Genomic DNA, 27,189 nt, shown 5'->3' on the forward strand with positions numbered 1-27,189 from the left:
TGAAAAAATGGGTGTTGCCATACCAACTGTAACGAGACCAATTAATTAAGGTGGGCTATTATTTGCAGAAGAAAAAAAACCCTTTTTGTAGTGATAATCAGGATGGCCCATTTCAAACAGTTGACAAGAAGGTGTGAGTAACAGCAGGAGGAAAAAAATTAGCATGGGGAAATAGTTTTTACTTTATGTAAAAAGAAAAGGAGTACTTGTGGCACCTTAGAGACTAACCAATTTATTTGAGCATAAGCTTTCGTGAGCTACAGCTCACTTCATCGGATGAGTTGTAGCTCACGAAAGCTTATGCTCAAATAAATTGGTTAGTCTCTAAGGTGCCACAAGTACTCCTTTTCTTTTTGCGAATACAGACTAACAAGGCTGTTACTCTGAAACCTGTCACTTTACTTTATGTAATGACCCATCCACTCCCAGTCTTTATTCAAGCCTAATTTAATGGTGTCCAGTTTGCAAATTAATTCCAATTCTGCAGTTTCTTGTTGGAGTCTGTTTTTGAAGCTTTTTTTGTCTACTCCAGGACAGGCCCAACAAAGAAAGTAACAGAACACCACTAGCCGTCACCTTCAGCCCCCAAATTAAACCTCTCCAACGCATCATCAAGGATCTACAACCTATCCTGAAGGACGACCCATCACTCTCACAGATCTTGGGAGACAGTCCAGTCCTTGCTTACAGACAGCCCCCCAACCTGAAGCAAATACTCACCAGCCACCACACACCACACAACAGAACCACTAACCCAGGAACCTATCCTTGCAACAAAGCCCGTTGCCAACTGTGTCCACATATCTATTCAAGGGACACCATCATAGGACCTAATCACATCAGCCACACCATAAGAGGCTCGTTCACCTGCATATCTACCAATGTGATATATGCCATCATGTGCCAACAGTGCCCCTCTGCCATGTACATTAGCCAAACCGGGCAATCTCTACACAAAAGAATAAATGGACACAAATCAGACATCAAGAATTATAACATTCAAAAACCAGTCGGAGAACACTTCAACCTCCCTGGTCACTCAATTTCAGACCTACAAGTTGCAATTCTTCAACAAAAAAACTTCAAAAACAGACTCCAGCAAGAAACTGCAGAATTGGAATTAATTTGGAAACTGGACACCATTAAATTAGGCTTGAATAAAGACTGGGAGTGGATGGGCCATTACACAAAGTAAAAACTATTTCCCCATGCTATTCCCCCCCCCCACTGTTACTCACACCTTCTTGTCAACTGTTTGAAATGGGCCATCCCGATTATCACTATAAAAGGGTTTTTTTCTCCTGCTGATAATAGCCCACCTTAATTAATTGGTCTCATTACAGTTGGTAGGGCAACACCCATTTTTTCATGTTCTCTGTGTATATATATCTTCCTACTGTATTTTCTACTGCATGCATCCGATGAAGTGGGTTTTAGCCCATGAACGCTTATGCCCAAATAAATTTGTTATTCAGTAAATTACAGCCTTTCCGATGATACCTTACAAGACCCATCTTGCATAAAATATATCTCAGTTATGCCATATCCATATCATAAGCATATTTCCATAAAGAATATGGGGTGTAACATCACAAGCATGTCAGGGATGGATTGAGCATGAATTCTCTGCAGAAATTTGACTTCACTCCAAAATACTTTTGGGCCAACATAGCAGCATTGCATCTTGATATCAAGACACCAACAAGGCTGACTCCTTCATGTTGATTCTTGATCTGAAATTTCACACCATATTTTGAGAACTTTTCACTCTCAACATTGGTAAACGAAAGCAGATCCAAAAATTCAAACATTATGTTCTGTTTTTCTAGGGGGGTCTTAAATGTGAAAGTGATAGTGTTCTCATAACAGCTTCTACGCAAAAAAGACTATTTTTATCTTGACAGAGCCAAGAAACAAAACTATATCCGCCACTGAAATCACATGGGTGAAGTAAATGTCTAACTGAGCACTGAGTCCAACCTAAAGTCCAACTCCTTTTATAATCCATTTCCTGAGTAGGTACAAAGAACACATGCAGAGAAGGCAAGAAATGTCTTATTGTCTCCATAGTGCTTAGTAAAGCCAGGAGTCCTTCTCATTACTGAGCAACATGAGCAGGGCAGGAGGACTAAGGTTTTCCAAGGCTTCTTGGAAGGATTATAAAATAAAGATTTAGCATAGTACACACAGACTACCTAGTAGCTAATGAGTTAATGTTTGTATGACTCAAAGACAATCCAAATGTTGATGGATTACTAGTCACAACAGTTGGTGACACTGTGGGGTTTCTCCCCTTATAAAAATCCAGTGAAAAGTCTAATCTATTACTAATGTAAATATCATTTTTTTTTAGAAGTGCTGCAAACACACTGCTGTCACAGGGCTGCAGATGCTCAGCACCTCTTAAAATCAGGCCACTTTTATTTAGGTCCCTAACTTTAGGTACCCCATGTTTGAAAGTGTTTGCCTAGGCACCTAGCTATACAGTTTGCTTAGTCTATGCACATGTGCATTCCACTCTTAGGTGTCTGCATGCCCCTTGGACAATCACAAGAAATTTTTATCTCAGTGGTACCCATTGAGGAAGCTGGAGCACCCTCTTCTGCTGCACACCGGTGTCGCCGCTATAAAGGGCTCAACCTGAGCCCGCACTGTTCCTTCTTACTGCCCGTGATGGTTGCTGGAACTGCTCATCTTGCTTTTGCCAGTGCTCTGAGTGGACGGCGTACTCTTGTATTTTATTTAGAGTTGCCAGTTAATCACAGTTAATTTATACGATTAATGCAAAACAAATTAACTAGATTAAAAAAATAGTTGTGATTAATCACAGTTTTCATCGCACTATTAAACAATAATAGAAAACCAATTTACAATTATTATAAATATTTTTGGGTGTTTTCCTACATTTTCAAATATACTGATTTCAATTATAACATAGAATACAAGGTGTACAGTGCTCACTTATTATTATTATTTTTTGTTACAAATATTTGCACTGTAAAAAAGATAAAAGAAAAAGTATTTTTCAATTCACCTCATACAAGTCCACTCAGTCCTACTTCTTGTTCAGCCAATAGCTAAAGCAAACCAGTTTGTTTACATTTACGGGAGACAATGCTGCCTGCTTCTTATTTACAATGTCACCTGAGAGTGAGAACAGGTGTTCACATGGCACTGTTATCGCTCGTATTGAAAGGTATTTACATACCAGCTATGCTAAACATTCTTATGCACCTTCATGCTTCAACTTATAGACTCTAAAGTTTTACATTGTTTTGTTTCTGAGTGCAGTTATGTACATTTTTTAAAAAGCTACATTTGTAAGTTGCACTTTTACAATAAAGAGATTGCACTACAATACTTGTATGAGGTGAATTGAAAAACATCCTACCTCTCCTGTCGTTGGAGCCACTCTCACTACCCCTCCTCAAGACACCACCACCTTACCATGGACCCCTCCACAGGAGTACCATCTAGTGATTAGCCAGGAGGTCACTGGAGCCCTATGCCTGTCCACTGGTGTTTTTGGAATCCGTGTGGTTTTCCCCCAGTTACCAGATCGTATACTGGACACTCCTATTTGGTGGCCTCAGAGAGACCTACTCACTGGGCAGCACCCATTCCTGACTCCAGTACGAACATCAAGAGCTGGTTCAGCAGAACCCTGCGAGTCAAGAAATAGAGAAGGAACAACCCCAGCCAGTGGTGGCCTTCTCTTCCTCTTCCCACGACAAGGCAGTCTCAGCAGGGGGCATTTTGCCTTCCCCAGATGACTATAAGGCCCATCAAGAATTGTTAAAGAGAGTTGCCTTTGGCCTGAGCATAACAGGTGGAGGAAGCAAAAGAATCCTCATACTGCCTGGTTGATATTTTGGCCACAGCAGGTCCTTACAGAGTGGCCCTACCTCTCAATGAGGCCACTAGGGACCCCGTTAAAGCACCGTGGTGGACTCCTGCATCTCTCTACCCACTTTTTAAAGGACCAAGTGCAAATATTATGTGCCCTTCCAGGGTTATAAATTCCTTTTCTCCCATTCCCCCTCCCAGGGGTATCCGAGGGCAACCCCCAAATCAAAAGACTCAAAAAAGTTGGACCTGTTTGGCAGGAAAGTTTATTTTACTCGGGGGTGCAACTCAGAATTGCAAACCAGCATGCACTTTGGTGCAGATATGACATTAATGTATGGAATTGAATGCAAAAATGTAAAGACATGGTGCCAGAAGATGCTAGGCAAGAGTTCTCCTTGCTAGTGGATGAAGGAAAATCGATGGTAAGAGCCTTGCTGCAAGCTGTTCCAGATGCAGCTGTCTCAGTGGCCAGATCCATGGCTTTGGCAGTGGAAATGCACAGGAGCTCCTGGTTGCAGCCCTTGGGGCTCCCACAGGCGATCCAACAAACTTTGCAGGACCTGCCATTGGAAGGATCCTCTCTCTTTTCAGAGCAGAGTGACACTAATCGCCATGGGTTCAAGGACGGGGGTCCTAAAGTCACTTGGGTTTTGCACCCTAACCCCTTCCAGGAATTGCTTCAAACTACAGAAGCCTCATAGATATTCTGGTCCAGCTCCTTGACAGCACCTGCAGAGAAAGAATAGTAGGGGTTTTAAGTGTAGGCTGCCTCGTCATCAGTGCCTGCCAAACCTAGACACACAGGGGGTGCTAAGCAGGCACTTTGATGGGACGCTCAAGAAAGCCACTTCACTGGATGCCAGACCCCATTTTTCCTCTATTTGCAAACTGTCTTTCCCATTTCCTCAGTGCTTGGTCCCAGATCACCACGGACTGTGGAAGTGGGATACACCCTCCAGTTTACTTCTACCCTCCCCTCCTTTTCTCCCTGCCTCCCTTTCAGAGACCTCTCTCACAAAGAGATTCTGGTCCAGGATGTTCAATCTCTCCGTCACGAGGGAGCCATAAGGAAGTTTCCACAAAAAAGGACAAGACATGAGTCATTGGTCAAGAACACTAGTCTGAGGGTACACTACCCATGACAAGAATGTAATTACCACACTTCCTATGTCGATTCTCAAATTATGTGCTTTCACATAAATAAAGCTAGAAGCCATATGAGATAGTACCATGGTTAGAGTAAGAGCCAAAAATAATGAAACAGTCACCATCGGCATGGTGCAATAAGCAGAAGAATAACTGGGTGAATCGAAAACCAGTACAGGCATTATATCAATGAGTATGGTCAGGAATCCTGTGGATTAGTAGGACAGTCTTTACATTACCAAAATTCCCAAATTAATGTTAGCTGAACACAACCAGTCAAATCCAGACTTACAATTGGACACAGTAGGATGCAAAGAGCACACCCACGCTCCCTTTCCTCCCGTTCTAGTCTCATGTTGAACCAAGTCCTTCACCAGAGAAAGCTGCACCAGTAGAGAACCATCTGAATTATCTTGCTGGTTTCTTTAATAACAAGCAAAAAAGACAGGTTTAAATCACAGATGACTTTGTTGGTCATTGACCTTGCATTGAAAACCACGAGCCCCAGGATAAAGTTACTATTAGCTGTTGCCCTAGTCTACAAAAAGTTATAAAACCCTTTGTGAAAATCATGGGGCACATACAGATTTCAACCAGCTGGATTGCAAGTGAATATCAGTCTCCTCCCTTGTCTCCCAGTGCTCATCGCAACAGCAATCAAGAAGCCAATAAACCCAGAACAAATATGTCCACAAAACTTCCTAATGCCCAGCTCCTGACAGAGTTGCTCCACTTTCTTGGACATCATCAAGGCTTAGTGTACTTGTCAGCAAACAACATAAATTCTGCTCTAAAACCCAGTGGTTTCTGCTTCATTCTAGTCCTGAATTCTGCATGAGCTCTAAGTAAATTAAAACAGTGAGGATTTTACTGAATGAAATGTGAAAATGTTAATGAATGGCAATGAATAATACAAGCAGTCTACTATTGTGTGTATTATATATTTTAATAGTAAATTGAATTTATTTCATGCTACTCCAAAATATTCAGTTTTAATTTTAACAGCAGACATTAAGGTGACTTGAAGTTTAGGAGTGGAGGGGGTTTAAACTCCTAGTTTCTCATGTTAGCTGTAACAAGCTACCTCGCTGCCTGATGCCCCAATATCTGCGATTGCACAAAGGATAGATAAACACCCTGGGTAGATATTTTTCTTAAAATAATCAGCAATTAAATTATTAGCCGTGTTGACATATTAATTGGCATCACTAGGTTTCTGAGTTAACACAATCATTGATATAGGACAGTCCACATCTGTCTTGGAGTTATTATTTCATTTTGTCTCTCTGCACACTCACACAGATATCACTACATTAGTTTACATACTCAGAAGGTTATCTTTGCAACCATTAGGGCTAGAAGCAATTTTTTAAAAAGAAATAAAACTTAGATTTTGGAGCACAGTTCTACAATAGTGGACGGATTCTGGATCAGATTCCATTGCCACAAGAATGTGTGTAGCTGCGCACAGAGAACTAAAAACATTCTAACAATATCTGCTATTCCGCGCCCCATAGAATTCAGTTTCAGAAGCAGGGAGGAGGGAAGATGACATTGTTTAGGAAGGCTGCACAGAAAGCCAAAGAGGATGAAGTAGAGACTGGCAGATAGCGTCACTCTATGTGGCAGTTCCTGCTGAAGTGTCCAGAGACTCTCTGATAGAGGGTGGACCTGGCAGAGATGGCTGGCAGTGCTCACAGTCATGTGAATGTACTCAGCCGCAGCCAACTGAAATTTGCACAGGAAGAATATATACTCTAACGCATTAGCTATGTGGGGTTGGATTCAGGCAGAGTAAGGACAGCTATGGGACCTTGGATTAAGGATTAGATCATATGATTGTGTGTCCCTCTGTGTGCTGCAGAGATCTGGAAGTAGTTGTATAAGGAGATTTTGTGTTTAAGCTATTGCCACTGCCAGAAGTGGTAAAACAGAGCGTCAACCAAGAGGTAAACCAAGATCAGCGTCAGGAAGAAAGCAATAGAAAGTACCAGGTTATTTCTTATTTATATAATCAGTTTTCGTTTAAAGAATGTCAGTGAAAGAGATTTGTTCTGTTTACTTACATCAGCAGAAAGCAGAGCCATTAGGAATTCTGCAGGTTTACTTCACTGAATACAAAAACTTCTGTTATACTGTGAGCCTGTTAAAACTCCAGATGCAGTATTGCTAACCCTATTCATTCAAAAATTGTGAGTCAGGCCCCCACCAAAAAAATCATAAGCTTATCTTTAAAAAAATGAAATTTTAAAAAATAATGTTTTGATTATTTTGATTTGCACTGTGCTTCAGCTTTTATGGGTCATGTTTTGAAGCTTTTCTTTGTAGCTGTGAGGGCTAGAAACACTTTCATTTTTCACATAATCAATTGATTTGAGTAGTTGGGGCTTTAAGAAAAATACCAAATATTGCAAGGCTTGTGATAAAATCCTGAGGGTTGGCGACCCTAGTTGATGATACTAGTTCAAAATTAAAATAGCCATATCCTTGACAAGTTTACCTTTAACACGCTGGGGTGGACAACTGAAAGATTATGTTTAGCGTTAAAGCATTCTCTTTGGTAGAAGCTATTCAGTTAGCCACTAGCTGCCCAAGGTTGGCTGGTAGACTTATTCATCCAGCCGTTTGTCACGTGCATCACTGGACAAAAAGGAGCATGGATTCCAGGTGGAGCTACAGGACTGGCCCAAACAGCACTGGCAGAGCTGGAATAAGTGCTCCCCAAACCAAGGTTAGTATCGGGGGAGCCTTCTGCTCTGCACAAACGACCCCTAAATATTTTTAATTTATTGACTTTAATATTATTTAAGTGCTCAATGGGCTAACAAAACAGAGAGAGACAGTCCTTGCTCCAGGGTTATAGTCAGGCAACAGTTTAGATATATAATACCTCAGATGATGGCTGATATTCTATACTATTGCTCAGAGTATTTATTTGATGTTTTAAAACCTTTTCTTTTATTGGTATTTAGCATATATCTCAGTGTCTCATCCATCTGTCTGTCACAAACAGAAAGAAAAAAAGTTGTTCAGTATCTCAGTAAATCTCTCTCCATTCTGCCACTAGTTTACCTCAAAATATTCTCAGGTAACCCTATGATTTCTGACTTCTATCCAGCAAATAATTTATGCACCTGCTTAACTTTATGTACTTTGACTTGTTCCATTCAGTATTTCTCCACTGCTTGGGTAGCTCTTTATACACCAATACGAAGTGTTTGTAAAGCACTGCCAAATCAGAAAGGGGAAGCATTTTGCACACACTTTGCTCTTGTGTCAATGACTCCCCAAAGTGCAGGGGAACAGTGAACTGGACCATTGTGGGTACATGCCTACACTGCAATCAGGAGGTGCGATTGCAACGCATGTATGTAGGCATACTATAAATAGTAGTGTAGCTGCAGCAGCATAGGCAGCTGAATGGGACCATAGGTATGTACTCCTGGGACCATAGGTACATACTCAGGCAGCTAGCTTGTGCTCCTGTGGCTACTCTGCTATTTTTAGCGAGCTAGCTCAATTAGAGCTAGCTCAGATATGCTTGCTTACAGGTGCTGTCCCAGTTGCAGTGTAGACATACCCAGCGTTTATGCACTGTGTTAAGAGTCTGCCTCTACACAAATAGCTTTTCTTACTTCTGCTTATGAACATAGAGAAAGTATTTCTAAAATAAATACAGATATGAGTGTGATTTTGATGAGCAATGTGTTGTAATGAAGGAAGGCTCATACACTAAGATCAAAAAGTGTAATTCAACAGTTTTCTCTTTCATACTAAAAATAGTCATTGAAGAGACTTTATTCTGCATGATGGATCTAACTCAGTGGTTCCCAAACTGGGGTTTGTGAACCTTTGGGGGTTTGTGAAATGTATCAGGGGGTTCTCAGAAAAAAATTCTGTAATAGCAGACAGAGCCGTCCCTAGGGACCTTGGACGCAGGGGCCCCGGGAGGTGCGGGGCCCGGCAGCCTAAGACCCGTGACCATGACTTCCTGGCAGAATAAGTTTAAGCTTTGTTGTAGTCCATTGTTTGCCTGGCCTGCTCAAGACCAGAATACTTGTGGGAGGAACTCTTTATTTGAGTTGGCTTCTTAAATACCTTCATGCTCTTTCACGTCTGGTACTCCTTGATGAAACATGTAGGAGGCTTAATCGAAGTGATACGAGCTACAAAAGTGAAATATTGGAAGAGTGTTACCATTTTCATAATGTAATAAAATTAATAATGTAATAATAAATAATAATGTAATCATAAATAGTGTGTAATAAGCATGTCATAAAAATTATTTTCTAGATCATTGCTTCTATAATTTATGCTCAGGTCAAGGAGAAAATCCCTGAAAATATTCAGCCCCTGCCTCAGTAACACTTAACATGGACTGAGCATGCTCAGTAACACTGCTGAAGCTGTCTGCCCTCACTCTGCTCCCCATCCCCCTATCAGCAGGCATGCGTCGTCTCTGGATACCACTAACCGAAAAGTTTCTGGTGATTGTGCACAGTGCATGCACACAACCAAGAATGGAATGGGCATGTGCAACTATCTCAATTAGACCGGCCAATGCCTGACACTGACCAATGCACGGAGGACCTGTGTTAGCCGACGGCCAAGGATGTTTGGTGAGGTGCCAGCTATGCCCGTTTATACCATCCGTGACTTTAACCGCTAGGACGCACTGTCCCTTCGCGGCGGGCAGCCCGGGCTAGGCTGACGGATGCCCCAAGGTCCTAACCACCCGTGACTTTAACTGCTAGAGCTCAGAGCTCCTTCGCAGCGGGCAGTCAATACTGACTGACAGTTGCCCCAATGGCAGCACTAAGAGCCTCTCCACACCCGTGACTTTAACTGCTAGAGCTCAGAGCTCCTTCGCAGCGGGCAGCCAGGATTGACTGACAGGTGCCCCAAGAGTTTGCCCCGTGGAGGCGGCACAACTCAACGCTAGGTTCTTAGTACTCTCACCTAATGGCCAGGCTTTAGAGCCCAAACGGCTGAGGTTCTTTAATTGTGTTGGCTGCTTTACAGTAAACCAGAGAAAACAAGTCAGGCTTATGCATAAATGGTTACCAAAATTTATTAAGCTAGATTCTAATCATGTGGTTACAAAATTGCTAGTGCCTACTTATTTAAATGTAGAGATGTTACACACACAAACAAGTTACAAAACTGAAGCCACAATCCCAAAGAAAGAAAACAAAGTATAGAGCTCTATTTCAAAATATGTGTACACTAAAGATAGGAGATCAGGTGTGGGTGCTTCTTACCCTCCTTGCATCTCTCGATTCCAGCGGTGCCAAGCCAGGATCGGTCACTCAATTCTGCGGAAAGACGAATAAGGGACAAGGCTTAGGGACCCTCTTAGCTGCAGAAGCCTTGGGAGGCTGTCACTTATCTGACCAGCAGATAGATAGTGAAAAGCACTCAAAAATCATGGTGCTGTAGGTCCCCTACTTATACCTCTGTACTCCTTTATTCTCTTTCTCCTTTCTTATGCCAAATTGAGGCTGGTCTGTCTGGGTGACACCAGCTTTCGCAAGAGTAGTTTACACTTGCAAGGGAGAGAAACAATAAGTTTCGACTACTGGACATTTCTTTTATCAGGGTACATATTTTCCCACCTAGGATGTTGGTGTGTGTGCATCACGCTATTTAGTTGGGGCTAAGAGCCATGTCTGTCACAGGGCCTCTGCCTGCTGTGAGCTTAATCGTTGTATCAGTTCCCAGAGGCACATTGTAGCAGCACACCTGTGGTTTCACAGCTTCAAAGGCTGTGCTGGAATATATGTTAAGTGCCCTGTTCCGGCTTCCTCCTGTGTTTCCAGCAATGCTGGTCTGAGGGCGGGGGCGGGGGCTGGCTGTCTGGCTACAACCTGCCAAGCCTACCCCTCGCCGGCGACCCAGGGGAACCCATGGTGCTGGAACCCTCGGAGGACACCACCCTGACCCAGGCACCCTACAAGGGGGAGTCCGGAAGTAGCTTGGGGGCAGCTGACCCTACTCTGGCTGCAGCACTGCCTGAGCTAATGTCAGTGTGTTGGATCCCCACTGACACAGCAGTGGGTCTTAGGCCGCTGCTAGGGCCCCGGGCTGGGACGCAGTGGAGTGGGTGGGCCTGCGTCCCCCCTGCCACCCACCTCCCGGGTGGCAGTCTCCCCCTCCCCCTGGTTGCTAAAGCTAGGGGCCTGGGGTTTGCTGGGGAACTATTTTGCTCAGCCCCTGCCTGAGGGCCTGAGCTTCTGACTGTTTGTTTGCGGCCCCGCTCTGATCCAGGACCTGGGCTTATATTGAACTGCTTGCGGGGCCCAGCCTGAAGGTCTGGGCCATAGACTGGGTATTCCCCAACCCAGCAGAGAGTGTAGTGAGGCTGTGTGGTGCCCCACCACCCCGACGCGGGATGAGCCCCGGCTGAGTTCCCTTACACTGCCCCAATAATAGAGAAACTGGGGATCCCACAGCAGCCAAAGTGACCATTTGGGCTGCTGTGGGCTCATGCTAGGCGGGGTGGGTGTGCCTATGCAAACAAGATCAGCCCTTGAAGTTCTTTTCCACAACTTGTTGCAATTCACTTCCAGATGTCAGGGTAGAGCTCATCCTGACTGCTTAAAGGTATACAAGTTCTCTTCCTGTAGCTGTCACGGTTCAAGAAAGCAAAGCAATGATGCAGATCCTGCTGAATGGTTCTTTAAAATGTTTTGACATTATGTAGCAATACTTGTTTTCTTTCCTCTTGCAGATCATGGAACAGCGAGAGCTGCCTGTGCTTTTGGTTAATGAGGTGGGCGGTGTATGTGGTGTGCTGGAAGCTCATGTGGAATTCTTGAAGAAACACTTTCACCTTATCACCATGAAGGAATTTCTCAAAAACAAAAAACATTGGAGCAAAAAGGTCCAAGCTATTTATTTGTGGTGGCACAAACCAATCATTGACCGGGAACTCCTCGAGAGCCTGCCTGACTTGAAGGTGATTGCAAATTCCGGTGCAGGAATGGACCACTTGGATCTGAAACTAATCTCTAGCTTTGGAGTGAAAATGGCTAACGCTCCACATGCTGTTTCCAGCTCCACAGCAGACACTGGAATGGCTTTGCTGCTGGCATCTGCTAGAAGGCTGGTGGAAGGTAACATTTATATCTTCTGACAGGTTTCTGAGTAACAGCCGTGTTAGGCTGTATCCGCAAAAAGAAAAGGAGGACTTGTGGCACCTTAGAGACTAACCAATTTATTTGAGCATGAGCTTTCGTGAGCTGCAGCTCACTTCATCGGATGCATACCGTGGAAACTGCAGAAGACATTATATACACACAGAGACCATGAAACAATACCTCCTCCCACCCCACTGTCCTGCTGGTAATAGCTTATCTAAAGTGATCATCAAGTTGGGCCATTTCCAGCACAAATCCAGGTTTTCTCACCCTCCGTCCCCCCACACACAGACTCACTCTCCTGCTGGTGATAGCCCATCCAAAGTGAGAGAACCTGGATTTGTGCAGGAAATGGCCCAACTTTATTATCATGCACATTGTGTAAAGAGTTGTCACTTTGGATGGGCTATCACCAGCAGGAGAGTGAATCTGTGTGTGTGTGGGGGGGGGTGGAAGGTGAGAAAACCTGGATTTGTGCTGGAAATGGCCCACCTGGTGATCACTTTAGATAAGCTATTACCAGCTGGACAGTGGGGTGGGAGGAGGTATTTTTTCATATTCTCTGTGTATATATAAAGTCTGCTACAGTTTCCACGGCATGCATCCGATGAAGTGAGCTGTAGCTCACGAAAGCTCATGCTCAAATAAATTGGTTAGTCTCTAAGGTGCCACAAGTACTCCTTTTCTTTTTATATCTTATGCGTATTTCCAGAAATCATATGAGCTGTATCTCCCGCTAACTTGAATTTTCCTAAAACTATTCCCATTGTAATAAACTGTGAATGTTTAAACCACAGAAAATGTATTTGGATGATGAACAATAGCATTTAAAATACTAAAACCTCATTGTCTTTAATAGTAAGGGCTAGTTTGGGATATTGTCTATATGTTTATAACACATCTAGTTGAAACTATGTTGAAAAATCTTTGAGGAAAATGTCAATGAGTTCTGTTTAAGTGATCCCAGTGTCAATTTGTAGTGTATGGCCAGGGCTCGCTGTTCACACTAGAACCTGGATTTCTATGTCCAGAACAAGTGCGGACATAGATTTCATGCCCTTTCCCCACAAAGTATTTTCAACACTTAACAATATTTTAAGTTGTCCAATGTTTGGCAGTAAGGGATTTCTTTTAGGATGTAATGGCAATATAGTGTTATTGACAAAAAGTAACTAGTGATTTTGGGTACCCTACATGAGAAATTTTAAAGGGCCTGATACACAGACGGCACATGTTTACCACTCTCTGAAAATCAGGCCCCTTTAAAGTGTCTCAAGTTAGGCAGGCAAAATCACTAATCAATTATGAAAATCTGGGCCATTAGTTTTAAACCTTGACCTTTGACCTCCCTTTAAACTATTGTCATATAATGGCAAACCTTCCTCCAGAGCCATAAATATTATGTTTGGTTTAAAAATCCACCACTTCATCACACAAACAAACAAAAAAATTACCATGGTTATCACATGAACCTTCCACATTTTTGTTCAGTACCTGCAGAAGGAGCTCAGAATAACTAATGGCCCTGTGCCCACACCATGGCTAGGCAGTGCTGGTCTAACATTCACATAGAAAAGAGTCTGGACCGGACAGGGGCAGAACTGGAGAGGCTAATGGAATCAGGGGCACAATTTGGGAAGCTGCTGCAAGCTCTCCTGATCTCTGAGCTTCTGTTCTAGTTTACCTCACCAATTCCCCCTTCATTCCCCAGCAACCTTCAAGCTACCCCAGGATTTCTCCTGGTTGAACTCCCTCTCCCGCATTAACCTGGTTCCCTTTAGCCAGCTCTGCTTCCCAACTCTCCAACCAGTTTCTTAGGGGCTCCAGTGAGACAGGCTGCTGCCCCTGAGACCTGCTTCCACTGCGTGGGGAGCAGAGAGACCATGAAGGGGGAGATCAGTGACTTGTTCTCCCTTGTATCACATGGAGCTGCACAGAACATGGCAGCTGTGAGTCTAGCACAGTTGAGATTTTATTTTTAGGCATGACTAGTTGCACTACAGGCTTCACAATGGACAGCTTATGATTTGGGAGAGTTGGGAATGTCTGAGAAGGTGGATTTTAGTAACAAGACTCTATGGCCCTGTTGGCAGGCTAGCAGGCAGCATGTGTGACAGTCATTATTTTCTGTTTCAGAGTAACAGCCGTGTTAGTCTGTATTCGCAAAAAGAAAAGGAGTACTTGTGGCACCTTAGAGACTAACACATTTATCTGAGCATAAGCTTTCGTGCATCCGATGAAGTGAGCTGTAGCTCACGAAAGCTCATGCTCAAATAAATTGGTTAGTCTCTAAGGTGCCACAAGCACTCCTTTTCTTTTCTGTGTTCTGCAAATAAAAATCACTTTTGTTTACTCTATAACCAGCATTAGCGGTTAATTGACAATCTAGGATTCTTTAGGTAAATTACTGACAAATGTTCTCAAAGAAAATAAATCTCCTTTCCAGGGAGAGCAGGAGAGGTGAACATGATAAGCTGTCCTTGTTTTAAATAACAACATAAACATCCAATATTATTCTCCATTAATAACACTAAACCCTGCATTATTACTATTGTGAACTATAGTATTCTGACCAGGGCTGTAGAATAGTGTCAGGAGGGCAAGTAAGGTGTTACCCTCCAAGTACACAGTACCGGCAAGTGAGTTTTAGCTGATACGGGGTATCGGAAAGACTTGGGGCTAGCCCCTCCCTCTGGGGGGTGGGGTGGGATTGCGCTCTGCTCCTTAAAGGTGCAGAACGCAGCTAGGGAGCGCATGGGGGTGGAAGGTGTTTAAACAGTGTTTTTGATTCTGTTTCTCCCCATTGGTCTGAATTGTCCATGACATCCATACGGCATCACATCAAGTCCAAATCATCAGAGGAATGCCTCTGCTTGCACTGACCAGAGGATGTTTGGATTCTGATGTCAGCCCAGTTCTGCAGCCTGACAGGAATCAGGTGTTGTCCCCAGTGTACACAGAATTCTTCTTTGAAGCCAAACTAGTCTAACATGCATTTTGTTAACTGGAACTGGAGCAGCAAAACAAAGAAAACAAATGACTCATTTTCCAGCTTTGTGGGTGAGAGAACTATAAGTGAATATTATTATACTGATGGCCGTACGCCAGCTCCCTCAGGAATCTGCCAAGAAGTTTGCTGAAAATATGTTCCTCATCTTAGCAACAGAGCTAAGTCTTATCACACATCTGCCCACCTTTATTTGAATGAAGCTCCTTCTGATCTGACAGCTCAGGCATTGTCAGTTTCATCCAGAACAATTTACAAACTTGGAACCGAATCCTGTAAACCCTTAATCATTTGATCAGTCCCATTCAATGGGACTATCTGTATGACTGTGGACCACTGTCATGGACTGGTAAGAGTTTCAGGAGTCTGTCCCTATAAAGGAAGTTGAATCCCCCATTGAAATGCAATGTTTGGGTACAATACCATAAAGCAGTTTAGGATACAGTTCTATTTAAAATTTGTCTTTTAACAAGTCATACCTATGCTGAACTGGCTCCTCACCCAACTTCCAGATTCCATATAAACAGACTGAATACTACACATTCGGGGGGAACATGAGTAGTTAAGCATGTTGATGTTTCTACATACAAACGGGGGTGCCTGAGGGGACGGGAAGAGCATGGGGCCCCTGGGCTGGGGGCGGGGCATGGAGGAGTCACATGGAGTGTCATGTGGGGAGGTCACATGCCCCCCCTTGTGTCCCTCCCATGAATGCAATACCAGCAAGAAATTATTCCTACTTGCACCACCGTGTCTGTGTAGTACTTTTTTTGCAAGGGTATATGCAGGTCAAAGTCTGGGAGAGACTTCCTAAGGGGCAAGAGTCTTTCTGTATTAACTGGAGAATCAATAGCACAGGGGGTAGGTTCCCAACATAACAGGGAAAGCCAATATTTTCAAGATTCAAATAGGATACTTGGAAGGGGGGAAAAGAGCAAAGCCCATTAAAACAGTGTCTTTCTATTCTTAATAATTATTTACCACTTATGTTGTAGTAATGCCTAAAGGCCACATTCTAGCATTTTGTTGCACTATATTGAAACAAATCAATTTCTCATTCAGTATTTTTCATTTTAGGCTGTCAGATGGCAGTTTCCCCAGACACTGAGTGTTTTGCTGCTGACTGGCTGGGAGATGAAGTCACCGGGGCTACTCTTGGTATCATTGGAATGGGCAGAATTGGGTATAAGATTGCACTGAGGGCCAAAGCTTTTGAAATGAAAATTCTGTATCACAACAGGAACCAGAGGTAAAAATAAACTTGATCCCCATCAAAGCAGAATATATTTTTCACTTCTTTATAATTATATAGTTAATTTTTTTAAAACATCCCCACCCTTTTCTAGGAAGTGTGCAATTGTGGTATTTCCATTTAGCGAGAATGTATGATCCTGTGGTTATAGCAAAGAATTGCGATGTAAGGGGGAGAGGCCAAGATTTTCAAAAATGATTGATTGCTTTAAGTCAGGCTCCTAAAACCATGTTTAAACACCTAAATGTGGACTTGGACATTTTTTTAAATCTTGGGTTTGTTGGTAGCTTGCTGCAGAGGTGGCCAGCAGAATTAAAATGGAGGCCTGAAAGCTTTTTCCCAATTTTTTTATGCTGATTTTTTTTTAATTGGAAATTCTGGTCTTATTTCCCTGAAATTTTGTGGATGACAGACAAATAGGAGGATTATGGCATTACAAGAAAAGGAAAGCTGAATAACTGAGAGGGGATTACATTTTTAGTCAGTCTGTTTAAAACTCTTTTGGTGAAATCCTCGTCCCATTGACATCAGTGAGAATGTTGCTATTGATTTCAGCGAGGTCAGGATTTCACATGGGAGGAAGGAGATCTTTGTTATTAAAATTCAGCACTTCTGCCCCGTTAGCTACAGAATGAGAATGCACAACACACATTTGAGACCCTAAGGTCTTGTCTACACTGGGATTTCAGCCATCAGTGGCCAGCAGCTGGCATAGCTGTTCCTGTGCAAACACGTAGTGTATTTGTGGTATAGCAGCAGTGCTGTTATAAGCCATGATTTTCACCACTGCAGCTTTACCCCTGTTTGAAACTGGGGTAAGCTGCACTGGTGCAAATTGTGCCTTGTGGTGGTTTTGCCTGCCTATCCTAGGGGTTTGCAGCAGTACAGCTATGCTAGGCCACAGATTACTTGTAACTGAGGCAAATCCCAATGTAGACGAGGCCACAGTCTTCCAACAATACCAGAGAAGACCATGTGTGATATTCCTAATATTTCTGAAGTAAAAAAACCAAGCAGAAAAAATGACTGGAAAAAAAAAACACCTTGTAGGCCTCCTGTTATATATCTAAAGAGCCAAAAAAAGCCACAGACCCATTTTTTAATTTCCTCTGCAGATCACTGTTAACTTTGTGCTACCAATTTGGATTTTATTTACCTACCCAGGTTGTTGTGAAGCTTAATTCTTGTTTGTAAAGCAATTTGGGATCCTTAGATGGAAGATGCAATAGAAGTGAAAAATATTGTTATTCTGAAGTACCTTTAAAATTATTTTAATTTTATCAAAGGGTGAAATATGTGTATTCAAGTAGTATATGTTTGTATTGGGTGAGACCCAAATAAACATCCTGAAAACTTTAGTGCAGTTTTGTTCAATGCCTGTCTCATTTGCTCCCTGGCTGTTGATTTAGGCAGCAGGAGAAATTTAATTTATGTGTTAGAAAAAACACATGATTAACTATGACACCGCAGTTACAGGGTTTGGTCCCTGCCCAAGAATGTCTTTTTATAGCATACATTTTTATCTGACTCTTTAATTCTTCCTTCTTCATTTTCACTCACCAGTGTAAGGAGAAGTTTTTCAAAAGCACCTAGTGGATTTAGGAGTACAAATCCCACTGAAAGTCAATGGGACTCGTGTTCCTGACTTTCACAGGTACTTATGAAAAGCTATCCTTTAGTTCCCAAACTACAACTGGGAAAGTTTATAAAGAGTAGGATTGATGGTCATATAATAGTTCTGGTTTCAGAGTAACAGCCGTGTTAGTCTGTATTCGCAAAAAGAAAAGGAGGACTTGTGGCACCTTAGAGACTAACCAATTTATTTGAGCATGAGCTTTCGTGAGCTACAGCTCACTTCATCGGATGCATACTGTGGAAACTGCAGAAGACATTATATACACAGAGACCATAAAAACAATACCTCCTCCCACCCCACTCTCCTGCTGGTAATAGCTTATCTAAAGTGATCATCAAGTTGGGCCATTTCCAGCACAAATCCAGGTTTTCTCACCCCCCCCACCCCCCTCCAAAAACCACACACACAAACTCACTCTCCTGCTGGTAATAGCTTATCCAAAGTGACCACTCTCCTCACAATGTGTATGAAAATCAAGGTGGGCCATGTCCAGCACAAATACAGGTTTTCTCACCCCCCCACCCCTTTTTTTTTTTTTCAAAAAAACACACACACAAAAACTCACTCTCCTGCTGGTAATAGCTTATCCAAAGCGACCACTCTCCCTACAATGTGCATGATAATCAAGGTGGGCCATTTCCAGCACAAATCCAGGTTTTCTCACCTCCCCCACCCCCATACACACACAAACTCACTCTCCTGCTGGTAATAGCTCATCCAAAGTGACCACTCTCCCTACAATGTGCATGATAATCAAGGTGGGCCATTTCCAGCATAAATCCAAGTTTAACCAGAACGTCGGGGGGGGGGGGGGGAGGGTTAGAAAAAAACAAGGGGAAATAGGCTACCTTGCATAATGACTTAGCCACTCCCAGTCTCTATTTAAGCCTAAATTAATAGTATCCAATTCGCAAATGAATTCCAATTCAGCAGTTTCTCGCTGGAGTCTGGATTTGAAGTTTTTTTGTTGTAAGATAGCGACCTTCATGTCTGTGATTGCGTGACCAGAGAGATTGAAGTTTTCTCCGACTGGTTTATGAATGTTATAATTCTTGACATCTGATTTGTGTCCATTTATTCTTTTACGTAGAGACTGTCCAGTTTGACCAATGTACATGGCAGAGGGGCATTGCTGGCACATGATGGCATATATCACATTGGTGGATGTGCAGGTGAACGAGCCTCTGATAGTGTGGCTGATGTTATTAGGCCCTTTGATGGTGTCCCCTGAATAGATATGTGGGCACAGTTGGCAACGAGCTTTATTGCAAGGATAGGTTCCTGGGTTAGTGGTTCTGTTGTGTGGTATGTGGTTGTTGGTGAGTATTTGCTTCAGGTTGGGGGGCTGTCTGTAGGCAAGGACTGGCCTGTTTCCCAAGATTTGTGAGAGTGTTGGGTTATCCTTCAGGATAGGTTGTAGATCCTTAATAATGCGTTGGAGGGGTTTTAGTTGGGGGCTGAAGGTGACGGCTAGTGGCGTTCTGTTATTTTCTTTGTTAGGCCTGTCCTGTAGTAGGTGACTTCTGGGAACTCTTCTGGCTCTATCAATCTGTTTCTTCACTTCTGCAGGTGGGTATTGTAGTTGTAAGAATGCTTGATAGAGATCTTGTAGGTGTTTGTCTCTGTCTGAGGGGTTGGAGCAAATGTGGTTGTATCGCAGAGCTTGGCTGTAGACGATGGATCGTGCGGTGTGGTCAGGGTGAAAGCTGGAGGCATGTAGGTAGGAATAGCGGTCAGTAGGTTTCCAGTATAGGGTGGTGCTTATGTGACCATTGTTTATTAGCACTGTAGTGTCCAGGAAGTGGATCTCTTGTGTGGACTGGACCAGGCATACTGTGGGGCCATGCGGGTACCCATAGCAGTGCCGCTGATCTGAAGGTATACATTGTCCCCAAATGTAAAATAGTTATGGGTAAGGACAAAGTCACAAAACTCAGCCACCAGGTTAGCCATGACATTCACCTGCACATCCACCAATGTGATATATGCCATCATGTGCCAGCAATGCCCCTCTGCCATGTACATTGGTCAAACTGGACAGTCTCTACGTAAAAGAATAAATGGACACAAATCAGATGTCAAGAATTATAACATTCATAAACCAGTCGGAGAAAACTTCAATCTCTCTGGTCACGCAATCACAGACATGAAGGTCGCTATTTTACAACAAAAAAACTTCAAATCCAGACTCCAGCGAGAAACTGCTGAATTGGAATTCATTTGCAAATTGGATACTATTAATTTAGGCTTAAATAGAGACTGGGAGTGGCTAAGTCATTATGCAAGGTAGCCTATTTCCCTTTGTTTTTTTCTACCCCCCCCCCCCGATGTTCTGGTTAAACTTGGATTTATGCTGGAAATGGCCCACCTTGATTATCATGCACATTGTAAGGAGAGTGGTCACTTTGGATGAACTATTGCCAGCAGGAGAGTGAGTTTGTGTGGGGGGGTGCGGGGGGTGAGAAAACCTGGATTTGTGCTGGAAATGGCCCACCTTGATTATCATGCACATTGTAGGGAGAGTGGTCGCTTTGGATGAGCTATTACCAGCAGGAGAGTGAGTTTGTGTGTGTATGGGGGTGGGGGGTGGGTGAGAAAACCTGGATTTTTGCTGGAAATGGCCCATCTTGATTATCATGCACATTGTAGGGAGAGTGGTCGCTTTGGATGAGCTATTACCAGCAGGAGAGTGAGTTTGTGTGTGTGGTTTTTGGAGGGGGGTGGGGGGGTGAGAAAACCTGGATTTGTGCTGGAAATGGCCCACCTTGATTATCATACACATTTTAAAGAGAGTGGTCACTTTGGATGGGCTATTACCAGCAGGAGGGTGAGTTTGGGGGGGGGGGGGGGGGCGGAGGGTGAGAAAACCTGGATTTGTGCTGGAAATGGCCCAACTTGATGATCACTTTAGATAAGCTATTACCAGCAGGAGAGTGGGGTGGGAGGAGGTATTGTTTTTATGGTCTCTGTGTATATAATGTCTTCTGCAGTTTCCACAGTATGCATCTGATGAAGTGAGCTGTAGCTCACGAAAGCTCATGCTCAAATAAATTGGTTAGTCTCTAAGGTGCCACAAGTACTCCTTTTCTTTTTGATAATAGTTCTGCATTGTCAAAAGTTTAAACTAAAAATATCTCTATATCTGAATCATGGAGCATCACTTGCCCAAGGAACTCGTTTGCCAATTCCATCCTTCATAAAAAGAGCTTTATTTAAGGATGGTCAAGAAATCAGGACCACTCATAATGCGCACATGCCACTGAAAACACACCTAGGAGACAGACTTCCTTTACCTCTGCTTTGCCACAAGTTTCACCTTCCTGAGGAAATTAAGTCTACAAGTGGCTGTCAAATCCATTCCCCCTTTGCGACTGTGCACTCTGCTGAAAGTGCATCACTGGTCAATTTGGTTACCAGTGATCCTGGGGAGATACTTTCCTAGTTGTAGTTTGGGAGCTAAAGTACCATTGGGAGTAACATAAGGTAGGAATGTAACATTTCCATGACCAAGACTGCCTCTAATGCAACATGATTCTTATTTCTCATCAGAACTGAGGAAGAAGAACAGGCTGTTGGTGCTACTTATTGTCCAAAGATAGAAGACTTGCTCCAGCAGTCAGATTTCGTGATGCTGGTTGTGAGCCTGACACCGCAGACATGTAAACTGATTGGGAAAAAGGAGTTAGAACTGATGAAACCCACTGCTACTCTCATTAACATCAGCAGAGGTAGGGTACAGTATAATGGTCTGACTGCACAACCCCTGTCTTCCAGAGTGTAGTACCAAATTGCACTGGGCAGTATAACTAGTGTACCAAGGACCCCCTGGTCTAGAGGGTACGTCTACATAGCAATGTAAGCCCAGGCCTAACAGAACTCGAGTTAGCAGAACCTGGGTTTGTTAATTTAGGGCTCGAGAATTTACACTGATTTGTAACCCCAGACTAAGAATTGTTCAACTCTGGGGCTCAACCTGGGGTTCCAGCGTCTACACTGAATTATATGGTTCCAAATCCAACCACCCATATCCCAGACTTCCTAGCACCCTCCCAAAATCTGGCTGCTCTAGCTCTTTGTTCGTGGTGCAGTGTAGGAAAACTTGTCTGTCCACCAAACTTGACTGTCCAGAGGATCAAGAAAGTCAGCCTGAGATTGTGGGATACTTTTGGCAGACTCCCAGAGCACAAGTCCCGTGGGATTGCATCTATACTGCAAAGCAATAGGCCTTGACCCTTGGGTCACAGCTTCACTCAGGCTCGGACCCTCCATCCCAATGGTGTCCTGGGACCCTGGATCTGAGCCATGGGTTAACTTGATTTGTGTGTAGAGAGAAGGTCGGTTAAGCTTGAGCCTGAGTTCAAACCTTGGGCTTACACTCTGGATATTATAAGGATAACAGAAACATGGTGGAATAGTAGTCATGACGGGGCTACAGCTATTGAAGGGTATGTGCTGTTTAGGAAAGACAGAAATAAAGGTAAAGGTGGTGGAGTAGCATTGTATATCAATGATGAGATTGAATGTAAAGAAATAAGAAGCGATGGAATGGATAAGACAGAGTCCGTCTGAGTATAAATCACATTGGGGAAGAAAACTACTAGAATCTCCACTGGGATAGTGCCTGGGGTGTGCTATAGGCCGCCGGGATCTAATTTGGATATGGATAGAGCCATCTGTAATGTTTTTAATGAAGTAAATGCTAATGGAAACTGCGTGATCATGAGAGATTTTAACTTCCCAGATATAGACTGGAGGACAAGTGCTAGTAATAATAATAGGGCTCAGATTTTCCTAGATGCGATAGCTGATGGATTCCTTCATCAAGTAGTTGCTGAACTGACTAGAGGGGATGCCATTTTAGATTTGGTTTTGGTGTGTAGTGAGGACCTCATAGAAGAAATGGTTGTAGGGGACAACCTTGGTTGAAGTGATCATGAGCTAATTCAGTTCAAACTGAACAGAAGGATTAACAAAAATAAATCTGTGACTAGGGTTTTTGATTTCAAAAGGGCTGACTTTCAAAAATTAAGGAAATTAGTTAGGGAAGTGGATTGGACTGAAGAACTTAAGGATTGAAAGGCAAAGGAGGCCTGGGATTACTTTAAGTCAAAGCTGCAGAAGCTATCGGAAGCCTGCATCCCAAGAAAGGGGAAAAAATTCATAGGCAGGAGTTGTAGACCAAGCTGGATGAGCAAGCATCTCAGAGAGGTGATTAAGAAAAAGCAGAAAGCATACAGGGAGTGGAAGATCGGAGGGATCAGCAAGGAAAGCTACCTTATTGAGGTCAGAACATATAGGGATAAAGTGAGAAAGGCTAAAAGTCAAGTAGAGTTGGACCTTGCAAAGGGAATTAAAACCAATAGTAAAAGGTTCTGTAGCCATATAAAGAAGAAGAAAACAAAGAAAGAAGAAGTGGGACCGCTAAACACTGAGGATGGAGTGGAGGTTAAGGATAATCTAGGCATGGCCCAATATCTAAACATATACTTTGCCTCAGTCTTTAATGAGGCTAATGAGGATCTTAGGGATAATGGTAGTATGACAAATGGGAATGAGGATATGGAGGTAAATATTACCATATCTGAGGTAAAAGCGAAACTCAAACAGCTTAATGGGACTAAATCAGGGGGCTCAGATAATCTTCATCCAAGAATATTAAAGGAATTGGCACATGAAATTGCAAGCCCATTAGCAAGAATTTTTAATGAATCTGTAAACTCAGGGGTTGTACCGTATGACTGGAGAATTGCTAACATAGTTCCTATTTTTAAGAAAGGAAAAAAAAGTGATCCAGGTAACTACAGGCCTGTTAGTTTGACATCTGTAGTATGCAAGGTCTTGGAAAAATTTTTGAAGGAGAAAGTAGTTAAGGACATTGAGGTCAATGGTAAATGGGACAAAATACAACATGGTTTTACAAAAGGTAGATCGTGCCAATCCAACCTGATCTCCTGCTTTGAGAAAGTAACAGATTTTTTAGATAAAGGAAACACAGTGGATCTAAATTACCTAGATTTCAGTAAGGTGTTTGATACAGTTCCACATGGGGAATTATTAGTTAAATTGGAAAAGATGAGGATCAATATGAAAATTGAAAGGTGGATAAGGAATTGGTTAAAAGGGAGACTACAGCGGGTCATACTGAAAGGTGAACTGTCAGGCTGGAGGGAAGTTACCAGTGGAGTTCCTCAGGGATCAGTTTTGGGACCAATCTTATTTAATCTTTTTATTACTGACCTCGGCACAAAAAGTGGGAGTGTGCTAATAAAGTTTGCGGATGATACAAAGCTGGGAGGTATTGCCAATTTAGAGAAGGACTGGGATATCATACAGGAGGATCTGGATGACCTTGTAAACTGGAGTAATAGTAATAGGATGAAATTTAATAGTGAAAAGTGTAAGGTCATACATTTAGGGATTAATAACAAGAATTTTAGTTATAAGCTGGGGATGCATCAATTAGAAGTAACGGAGGAGGAGAAGGACCTTGGAGTATTGGTTGACCACAGGATGACTATGAGTTGCCAATGTGATATGGCCGTGAAAAAAGCTAATGCGGTCTTGGGATGCATCAGGCGAGGTATTTCCAGTAGAGATAAGGAGGTGTTAGTGCCGTTATACAAGGCATGGTAAGACCTCACTTGGAATACTGTGTGCAGTTCTGGTCTCCCATGTTTAAGAAGGATGAATTCAAACTGGAACAGGTACAGAGAAGGGCTACTAGGATGATCCGAGGAATGGAAAACCCGTCTTATGAAGGGAGACTCAAAGAGCTTGGCTTATTTAGCCTAAGCAAAAGAAGGTTGAGGGGAGATATGATTGCTCTCTATAAATATATCAGAGGGATAAATATCGGAGAGGGAGAGGAATTATTTAAGCTCAGTACCAATGTGGACACAAGAACAAATGGATATAAACTGGCCATCGGGAAGTTTAGACTTGAAATTAGATGAAGGTTTCTAACCATCAGAGGAGTAAAGTTCTGGAATAGCCTTCCAAGGGAAGCAGTGGGGGCAAAAGACCTGTCTGGCAAGATTAAACTCGATAAGTTTATGGAGGAGGGGGTATGATCGGATAACATGATTTTGGCAATTAATTGATCTTTAACTATTCATGGTAAATAGGCCAAATGGCCTGTAATGGGATGTTAGATGGGGTGGGATCTGAGTTGCTGCAGAGAATTCTTTCCTGGGTATCCGGCTGGTGAATCTTGCCCATATGCTCAGGGTTCAGCTGATCGCCATATTTGGGGTCGGGAAGGAATTTTCCTCCAGGGCAGACTGGAAGAGTCCCTGTGGGTTTTTCATCTTCCTCTGTAGCATGGGGCATGGGTCACTTGCTGGAGGATTCTCTGCACCTTGAAGTCTTTAGACCATGATTTGAGGACTTCAATAGCTCAGACATAGGTGAGAGGTTTATCGCAGGAGTGGGTGGGTGAGATTCTGTGGCCTGCATTGTGCAGGAGGTCAGACTAGATGATCATAATGGTCCCTTCTGACCTTAATATCTATGAATCTATGAATCTAGAGGCTTTACCCCAACTCTCCAGGGGGCTGACTGGGTTCAAATGAAGAACTTTTGGTTTGTATGTGTTGGGGAATGAGAAAGAGCAGAGACGTTGGGAACTGGGATGGTACTGTCCATTTGAGGGTGGTGGCTGGCTAGGGAAGCTGTAAGAACTAACTGGAATGGTGGATGACACTGCTGCTGGGATTGAAGCTATCATGACCTTAAGTAACGGCTTTCTGGATGTCTCTCTCTCTTTCTCTCTCTCTCCTCCCGCCCTCCCCCTGGGTAGAATTTTTTCAAATGTTTGATAAAACTTCATTTGGCTGTTTTTGTTTTTTCTTTGAAGTGACTGAAAATGTTCTCCCTTAAAAAAACCCAAAAGATTGTCAGATGCTCTTTTACACCCTGATAATTCACATTAGATTCAAATATGCAAATGTGTCATGTGTGTAGTCCTCAATGAATCATATGAGTTGATTGATGTATACAATTGTTATGAACTGGGCAGTATTCAATTTGTTATGTTCTTATCTACTCATTTCCTTACGTTTAAGTGCTTGGGTATTGTAGATGATGTGGTGACAACAGTGTTCTTACCTAGAAACCTTAGCAGCTTTTTACAATGAAGTTTCTAAAATATATTACAGTATTTAAATGTATGCATTGTAATACTATAGATGTATATATTCTGTTAGCTATATACAATAAAACAAACTGTTATATATGTATGTGCCATGGGGATAGTTACTGTTGCTGTAGTAACCAGAATTTAGAATTTCCTGACTCTGGTCCATGACTCTCTTAACCGTAACACCACTCATCTTCTGCATTTACATGGTAAACTTATCTCACTGCTTTGTTTAAAATTAGAGCCTCAAATTCTGGCCCTCTCTCTACATGTGTCTCCCAAAGTAAGAGCAAATTAACAATTTGAAAATGTTAACTGTTTTGTGTAAAATGACTAACAACATTTACCCACTTCATTGGGTTGTTTGGAGGTTTGGTTAATGTTTCCAAAGCACTTTGAAGAGGAAAAACAGTACATAAAATGTTAAATAATTGTGTTAACCATTTAAACACGAGTTCTTGTGTTTGAGCTGTAAATCCATTTGCATTTAATTTTTAATATTAAAATCTCTTTTCTAAATTAACAAATAATGAAGTTTTCCCTTTATTCTTTGTTTTTCTTTATCCTGACGTTATCTGAACATGGCATTAAGAAAGTACACTGTTATTTCAACCCAGGTCCAGTGGTAGACCAAGATGCACTGGTGGAAGCTCTTCAGACTGGTGTTATCAAGGCTGCGGCTTTGGATGTCACTTACCCCGAACCACTTCCCAGGTACACAGCCGTGTGTATTTATCAAAAAATATTTAAAATTACAGAGAACAAGAAATAAGGACCAAAAAAGGCACAGCAGATGGGGATTTGGTGGAGGTTGGAGATTGGCACGGATGGCTGCCCTCTGTCTCTGAATTTAGCATGCTGTCATGTTATGCACTATGACTGGGAACACGCTGGAATGCATAGTCTGGTCAATTCAAACACCCAAGGCAGTAAATAGCAGGAGGGCGGTACATTTGCCAAGCTAAGTCCTTTGGCCAATGCCTACCACAGAATCACAGCATGCAGCAGCGGCAGCTGTGGTTC

At 42.7% G+C, this 27,189-nt stretch overlaps 1 protein-coding gene and 1 long non-coding RNA gene across 16 annotated transcripts in view; one reads left to right on the top strand and one right to left on the bottom strand.

Annotated features, from left to right (window-relative positions):
- Window positions 1-4,127: 4,127 nt before the first annotated feature.
- On the bottom strand, window positions 4,128-9,162 carry LOC140906913 (uncharacterized). The gene is made up of 3 exons (XR_012157295.1): window positions 9,094-9,162; window positions 5,288-5,418; window positions 4,128-4,578 (listed from the first exon to the last, which is right to left on the bottom strand). It is a non-coding gene; the product is annotated as an uncharacterized lncRNA (long non-coding RNA).
- The window catches only part of LOC140906910 (glyoxylate/hydroxypyruvate reductase B-like), a 28,944-nt gene continuing 8,419 nt past the window's right edge, over window positions 6,665-27,189 (top strand). The window contains exons 1-7 of one of the 15 annotated variants that reach the window (XM_073331829.1): window positions 6,727-6,989; window positions 8,009-8,083; window positions 9,442-9,614; window positions 11,726-12,110; window positions 16,219-16,390; window positions 21,579-21,757; window positions 26,784-26,880. In XM_073331829.1, the coding sequence (XP_073187930.1) occupies window positions 9,573-9,614; window positions 11,726-12,110; window positions 16,219-16,390; window positions 21,579-21,757; window positions 26,784-26,880 (875 nt within the window). In that variant the 5' untranslated portion in view covers window positions 6,727-6,989; window positions 8,009-8,083; window positions 9,442-9,572. Of the gene's footprint in view, window positions 7,727-8,008; window positions 8,084-9,438; window positions 9,615-11,725; window positions 12,111-16,218; window positions 16,391-21,578; window positions 21,758-26,758; window positions 26,881-27,189 lie in introns of those variants that run through there. The other 14 variants (XM_073331831.1, XM_073331833.1, XM_073331832.1 and 11 more) reach the window with 14 other exon arrangements.

This window comes from Lepidochelys kempii, chromosome 2, assembly GCF_965140265.1.
Source record: "Lepidochelys kempii isolate rLepKem1 chromosome 2, rLepKem1.hap2, whole genome shotgun sequence".
Classification (NCBI taxonomy): Eukaryota; Metazoa; Chordata; order Testudines; family Cheloniidae; genus Lepidochelys; species Lepidochelys kempii.